Genomic DNA, 8,034 nt, shown 5'->3' with positions numbered 1-8,034 from the left:
CTTTTCGTGGATTTGTTTGAAGTCCTGGGCCAGCTCATGGTCCTCCTCGGCCACCAGGCCTTTCCTGACCACCCCAACTACAGATGTCACAATCCCAAAGAGAGGATCGATAGAGGCGGCGAAGGAGGAGACCTTCTCTACGTAGCCCAGCACTTTGACCGCAGTCACTCGGATCTCTTGTTTATTTGCCATTGTGAGAGTATTGTGTGAATCTGAAATGAAAGGAAACTGATTTTAAGAAACAGCGGAGACCATAAAATGTTTTGGTAATTCCATTTCAGTTTTTAATCCTGCTTTTGATAAATCATATACAAATAAAATCCTTCTTTCAGGAGTATACAAAGGTTGCTGTCCAGTCCTGAATCTGTCCAGTAATGAAGATTCCCATATTTACCTTATTAACATCTTTTATTAAAATATTAAAAGTACTAAAAGTGAGACAATGTTTTATAAAAGATCTTCGATTTAAGACTAACATTAAACAGGTTAAAGTTCATACAGAATTTAATTTTGCTAACAGGATTTTGTGCTTTGAAAACTCCTTACAGGAAGTAAGATTGATATCCATACAAAATAATGGATTAAATTATCAGCGTACTATAATGTAAACTTGTCTGTACAGGAAAAGAGACCAAACTAGTAGATCTACTATGAGAAACAATGCAGTAGAGAAATTATGTGGGTTTGACATAACCAAAAAACAACATTATCTACATTGCAAAAGGAATGATGTCATACTTGTGGTTCTAATCTTGTTACTCTAAACTAAACTCTATACTCGACTGACTTTTTTCCTGTTACATGAGATTTCTACACTGAATGAATGGTGATAATACAGTACAGCTTATTATCAGGCTAACACGTTTAGCTTAAGAAGAAGGGTGGAGGAAACACACACTTAAAATACATTTTATTACATGAAACGCATCAAATTACTCCATTTTACATCACAGATGCACGCTCAGTAAACCTGAAAAGCAATAAAATGGGCCGAGCGATGAATCTTACCTGTTATGCGTCTGTGGTTGTTCTGTTCCTAATGGCACAGCTGCTGTTTTGAAGCAGCAGCCACCATTTCACAGTCGGCTCTGAGAAACACAACCCCTCCCTTTCTGTCATATAGGGGCAGGATGAGGGAGTGACTCATAGCAAAGCAATGCTCATTGGCTTAGACAGAAAAAAAGCACTCATGCAGCCTTTCCGCATTGTCTTTCTGTTCAACACACGCCCTGCTTGGAAAATGGTTGCAATGCTGCTTGCCGAGTTATAAGGCAGTAGATAGTCGCTTAGTGGCAAGTATGAATAACAATGGAGCAGATGAGTGATTTAGATTTAGTTTGTCTGGGTTTATAAAAAAAGATGAAGCATTCAGTATGTATTACTATTGTCTGAGTCTAAAAATATAGTGCATAAGAAATGAACACATGTAAATTGGATATAACATTTAATTAAGTGAATCCCTTTAAAAGAAATTCATTCCGATCGTGTTTTATAAATGAAATGCAATGCATAAAAAAATCTGGTTGCAGGTATTTCCTGTTAAGTGAGAAAAATACCACTGAACAATAAGCAAAACCTAAACAAAAGTGAAAAATTGGAGGAGAGGACGCTGGCAGCTCTGTTCACGTCAGTTGCCATTTGTACGGCTATTTTTATAATCACTACTAACTAAATAACTCAAACAAGTTTGACAGAAATGAATTTCAATGACGTCTCGTGTGTAAAAATATTTTGGTTGCAGGTATTCCCAGTTGTATTGTTTAAAAATGTAAATTCATGATCATGGACATTTTAGTTTTGTTTTTTATAACCTTTAAAATCAAAAACAAAAGATGTACAAAAGTCAAACTGATAGGATAGGCTGTCGACAACTGTTCACATCAGCTGTCATTTCAACAGCTGCGCAAGAGTCAAGTTCACAACAGATGTGGCTGTGATGTTAGACGGCCCTTTTGTAAATTAATTTAAACAAAGTAACCATTTTATTCTGTAATACATATTTGTAACAAATAGAATGAAAGAAAATAAACTCTTACGTTGCAGTAGGATTAATATCCCAAAACGAGATTGCAGTTTTCTTTGCAGGTATCTGGTGAAACAGAGAGAAAAAATGTTATGTAGCAGCCTGACTTATAGTTTGCACTAAATGACTTGTGATAGTTTAGAAAAAAACTGTTAGAAAAGGGGGTGAAAATACACATTATGCAAATCAGTAATGCTTTGCATTATATCGCATTCATCTATAGCTGTCATGAGGTTAAGATATAACCTAACACTTAACACAGATATAGTGGAAATGGAAATGTTTCTTGATCTCACTGTTACATGATGACTCATTGGAGAATATGACTATGAGTTTCACACTAATATTATAGGGTTAAAACCAAAAACCATAAACAGCCCACCTTCCTAACATGAAAGTTTATTAAACAAAACAGTACAAAAAGGATCTTGTTTTGGCCCACAAGTTCAAATAGAGACTTTATAAAGCTCATTTCCCCCATTTAAAAGCTTACAAATCTAGACAGTGTCCTTGAGAGATCTGATTGCATCTTTAGATTTCTTATCTCTTGCTTTTTATCTTTTCTTTTCAATGCTAGCTTCTATGGCTTTGCCCATGGTAAGAGTCAGGTTCAATAACAAATAATAAAACTAAATAAGTTGTTTTCGATTTATTTTTCTCTAAAACCTGTAAAAGTAGATTTGAATAAACTTGGTAAAAGACTATTTATATCAACAAAATAAAGCAAGCTCCTCACAGTATCTTTTGTTCAGTCAGCCTAACTTTCTCTGACGCCTGTTACAGATATCCTCTTGATTTTTTCAGTCAAACTTACCCTGCATTCGAATACTACTAAATAGTAGTCAAAATTAGATTTAGTATGTCCTATCTCTGATAATGCAACCAAATGGCCATACTGTCCCATTATGGCTCAGGGCATATAAGGCGAATTGGTAAGCAGGCTGAGTGTTAATATTCTTGACTGTAAACAACAAAAGGGCATGAACTTCAAATAAAACGGACTTTTGACCGCGTTTACATGACTTTTCCATAGTGTAGACTCTTTTTCTCACTTTAATATTATCTTCATATTTTATAATAATAGTAAACTCATCAAAACTGTGCACTCCGAGAAGAAAGGTACAAAAGTTGTCACTGGGACTGTACCTTTTAAGAAGGTCCTAATATGTTTCATTTTGGTACAGATATGTACCTCTAAGGCAGTGTTTCTCAAACTTATTCAGCCCAAGGAAGGACCACTTTATATTCCAATTTTTTTCTGAGGACCACCTAACAGAATCCCACTTTAACACGCCCCCAAAAAAACAACAAAATAGGAAGGATAAGCTAAATTTAAGTTTAATATGCAACTGTTTCAAGTCAAAAAACTATTTTTATACACAAATGCAATACTATGTTAAGAAATTATTATATGAATTTTATTTCATTTAAAAAAGTAAATGTGAAATGAGTTGCAGCTTAATATGAACAACAAACTGCACATGTGCAAAAAAAAAACTACTATAACATAAACATACTTTAACAGCCTAGGTCCCACTTAATGTCATTCCAAAGAGCCATTAGTTTAAAACTGAGGTGCTTTTGACTCCTCTTTGGTTTAGCCACCGATCAATTTTTACGTTATTAAAACAGAATGGCAAGAACTGATATCACAGTTTCGCAAGTGCATTAAAAAACTACTTAAATAAGTGACGATTTTGTATAAACACTTGCCTAGTTTATGTCATCTTTTGGCGGACCACTGGGGGGGTTTGGACCACACTTTAAGAATTACTGCTCTAAGGAACCAGTGTGTTCATTTAAGGAAAATATGCATCTTTTAGGTACAAAAGTGTACCTAATTGAAAAGTTACGTACCCAGTGACAACTTTTGTACCTTTCTTTAGAGAGTGTGGAATAACATAAACAGACCTTCGGGAATTATGTTGTGCCTAAAAAACTAATCCACACTACATGATGATATATTTAAGCTGTCTTTTCAAATCAAGTAACTTCTTAAGGTCTCACCCTGATTTTTATTGAACAGTATTGAAGAAGTTTAAGATGTTGGACTCTTTTGATTATTCAATACCAATGGCGGCTTCTGTGTTCGGAGGGTCGTGTGTGTTGTGTTTTCAAAATATGTGTTTGTTGCTTCATGTGAACCATATGCATCACGTGTTTTGACAAAATATGTGCCTGCTGCACACACGTCAAAACCGTTTATGATAAAAGAGACCCTCGCGTTTACAAAATACTCGCAAGACGCTCCCTTAACAGTAAACTCTGATTAGATTATGTGAGTATCTGGCAAACGCGAGCGTCTCTTTTATCAAACACTTTAGGCAGGCACTTATTTTGACAAGTGATGCACCTACCAAGGTTCATTTAGATGCGTATAAATAGCACGAAGTGTAAAAATCGTGCAATACATACGCCAAATTCCACTTTGGCATGCATATGATACGCCAGTCCTTCCCATTCACTTAACGGTGCATCTTTTTTGTCGTTTTATTTATTGGTTTCTCAATTTTTTAAACCATTTTTGCTTGGGTTTAGGGTTAGATTTCAGATTTGCTTAAGGAGGTTATTTAATATACAGGTTTCTCCATGTTTTTGTAAGCCATGGTCAATTGGAGTTGGGGTTAGAATTGGGGTTTGGGTTAGGATGCCATTTTTATATAACAAAAAGTTGTTTGAAAAAAAGAAGTCACCGGCCACCACTGTTCAATACAAGTCATTCATTTCAAAATGTTCTTAATAAATACATTTAGCTTTGTAATGAAGGAAACTAAGATGTTTGCACAATTATATTTTTGTATCCAAAACTAATTTTAACATTTATGCCATCAGATAAACAGGGTTTTAATGTCAAGAGAAAATTTGACTCAAGTGACTCTAAACTTTTGAATGGTAATGAATCGTTCCCCTCTATACTGAAGTCATGAGTATTTTTCCTGATCCATCCAGAGGGGGCAATAATTTACATTTTTAGATGTCTGATTAAAAACCTCAGCGAGTAACTATGAATGACAGGGCGAGATTGATTGTGATACTCTAAAGAGGAGTAAAATTTAACCCTTTAAATGCTGGATGTTTTTATGCTCAAAATAGCAGAGTTGCTACAAACTACATAACCTGAGCCATTATTCTTCCTTAAGTTAATCACTTCAATGTATCCCTTCACCTTTTTGATGTTTATTCAAAAATAGATAAAATGATTATTAAAATAAATTACTTTAACTGAATAATTTATTTTGGTCTTAAGCAATGTCTCTATTCCCAGCAGAATAGCTGCCAATATAAACTGATGATAAATCATTATTTGCTGGATATTAAAGTACCTAAAAGGGTCAAACTGGTCAAACAAGATACGCACCACATGCACCAAACAGTGTCTGTGGACATTATAAACATAAACACTCATAAACTGTAAGGAGAAGACCAGAAATTTGATTTTAGATCTGAAGAAAGCATATCCATTTCACTGATTCAAAATAACTTAAAAATAGTGTTTGATCTTCAACTTAAAGTAATTACTACTAAAAATAACAGTCTGTGATGAACTTCAGGCCTGAGTCTCATATCCTTAAGCTTCTGAAGCTAATAACCCCTGATGACCCTAAAACTTGTTTACTTAAGAGTTAGATATAATGACTTTAGAGTTTTTTCCTTAGAGTTTTAATTGAAAACAGTTTAAAATGCTTAAGCACAATGATAAACAATGCAGAGTGTCGTCTCATTCAGGAAGTGACAGCTTTTACTGCTCAGAGGAGCGGCCATCTTTAAAACTCCTTATCAACTCACACAGAGTAGCTAATGTGTCAAAAATCTTACTTAAAAAACACTCAAAATACACAACAAACATATGAAATGCATGATTATAGTATGTTTAAATGCATTTTTATTCTTCCTAAACCATTATTAACAGTTTTCTCTCTTTCTTTCACAGAGCACTGCCTGTTTGTCAGCACAGACACTTCCCTTAGAAAAGCAGCCAATGGTCCAACAAAAAAACAATAAGTGGCCAACTTAATCATGCCAAAACATAACAATACATCATCTTTATGTTTTTTCTCAAAGTATGAGAGTATTTTATAACATTTAAAGCCTAAATGGAGTGAATCACTTGCAGCTAGCTGCTGTCTGCCCTGGTATAGCTCCCCCTAGCAGCAATCTGCGTATTGTTCATGCTAAACATGATATCCATTTTCAACCCTATACATATACCATGTAAAAACTATAAAAATCCATATACAGGCAAGCATGAGAGCCAGTGTGCATCTCAATGATCCCATCCATCCATTATTGACCTGGCCATTGGGGAGCATAGCTCCTCTTACCTTTTAAGATTGCTACTACCCTCTCCAAAGTCCCAATCCCGACTGCAGTTCTTCTTCCCAGCAATCACTGCAATAGAGTCTCTACCATTTTAGCTCAATATGGAGGGGTGTTCAAATTGTACTATGCCATTTTGGTAGGTTTTATAGGCCCCTGGTGCCTCAAAATGGGCCCTTTAGACATGACATTAATGCAAGTCTTCACTTGCACCATTATAATATCATCTATGTAGCCCTGTTGACCAGCCCCCTCCTCAAGGCACAGATGACCTCCCCCAATGACATTCAAATATTCCAGCCTTCCAACTGTCAGACAGTCCCATACAGAGAACCAACTGTGATTCTGGAGGCAGCTGAGAGCGCAAAGTGCCTCCAAAGAGGCCAGCTGCCAAGCATTGACATGGGTTACAATAGGTGAAAGCTATTTGTGGATGACTTTTTATTAAAATTAAGTTTTAAATTAAAAATAAGGGTTGGAATAAACCAATTTTTCGAAAATAGGTTATTGAAATACGAGCCATCCTATGGAGCAGAGTTAGGAGTGATGCCTCTCCAATGGCTTGGGTGTGTGTCCACATTGGATAGCTGTTTATTACATGAAAAGAAAAAGCTGTGCTGGCTTTATTTTTAGGAAAATCTAAAAATATATATGTAAATTTACTCACCAACAGGGATAAAATATACGATTTGACATGGATTTGTGTTGAATCATGGTTTTATAACAGAATGAAAAGCCTCTTTATCAACATCCTACACACTGCCTTGTGGCACAGACCTCTCCAAACCACTTTTCCTTTTGAGACAACAAACATGCTCTGAATTGAGCCCTTTCATTCTCTCCTTCATTTATAGAGAATCCACTGATAAAGAAGTTGCATGATATTGAAGAAGTATTTAGATTCACTGAACATTTTAAGCAAAGTTAAGCAAGGAAAGAAAGTACAAAAAAAGACAAGATCTCAAATGTGCAGAGAAGCAAATAAGAGCTTAAGTAGTCTTTAGCACAAGAACTGTTACATAGTATTTATTCCACATATACATGGTGCCATGTAGATATTAGCAAATGAAAACTACCATCCATCAAAAAGTGCATAATAAAGTGACATCATGCTTTCTTACATCATGCTTTATCAAAGTAACATACTCTGCATCAAGTCTTTGTTAGAAACATTAAAAACAATGCAATCAGAAACTATATTCTTAAAGTGTAATCACAGCAAAGTGCAGATCAACATAACGTCTGAGAAACTAATAACTCAATGCTATGAAAAAACTTTTTTTTAGTTCGGCACATGCAGCACCTGTGTAGTAATAGAACAATATGGTGCAAACCACGTATGGTTTTAATGTGCTATATAACACGAATGTATTCTCACAAAACATCTGTTAGTCTGCATCTTCATTAATTTGTGGACGCAATCTACAAAATAACACAAAATTTAATGTAATTATAATGTAATGTAAAAAGCTCTTACCACCGGCGTCGCGCAAAACTAATGGAAACTGCAGGTGCGCAAAGCTGACAGAGACTGTGTTGGACAGAGCGCGCGTGGAGTGTTAACGAAGAGCTCAGCCCACTGTTTTCTATCATTACACACAATTTAAACATAAACCCCATTGCAAAAAGATGTAAGACCGTTAGTTCAATGATGCGCATTTCCAGGGTCCTATGATCGTACGAGTATTTTTAGA

General features: G+C 35.4%; 1 protein-coding gene across 6 annotated transcripts in view; it reads right to left on the bottom strand.

Moving 5' to 3' along the window:
- The window catches only part of LOC129448687 (protein rapunzel), an 11,009-nt gene extending 3,051 nt beyond the window's left edge, over positions 1-7,958 (bottom strand). For 2 of the 6 annotated variants that reach the window (XM_055211243.2, XM_055211244.2), the window contains exons 1-2: positions 6,346-6,442; positions 2,037-2,089 (exon numbers count right to left, since the gene is read on the bottom strand). Coding sequence is in view for 3 of the 6 variants with exons in the window: in XM_055211248.2 (XP_055067223.1) it covers positions 1-192 (192 nt within the window). In the remaining 3 variants the exon portion in view is untranslated. Of the gene's footprint in view, positions 213-1,008; positions 1,312-2,036; positions 2,090-6,345; positions 6,443-7,817 lie in introns of those variants that run through there. The other 4 variants (XM_055211248.2, XM_055211247.2, XM_055211245.2 and 1 more) reach the window with 4 other exon arrangements.
- Between the last annotated feature and the right edge of the window lie 76 nt (positions 7,959-8,034).

Source organism: Misgurnus anguillicaudatus, chromosome 10 (genome assembly GCF_027580225.2).
Source record: "Misgurnus anguillicaudatus chromosome 10, ASM2758022v2, whole genome shotgun sequence".
NCBI lineage: Eukaryota > Metazoa > Chordata > Actinopteri > Cypriniformes > Cobitidae > Misgurnus > Misgurnus anguillicaudatus.
This window is presented reverse-complemented; position numbering and strand designations above follow the sequence as displayed.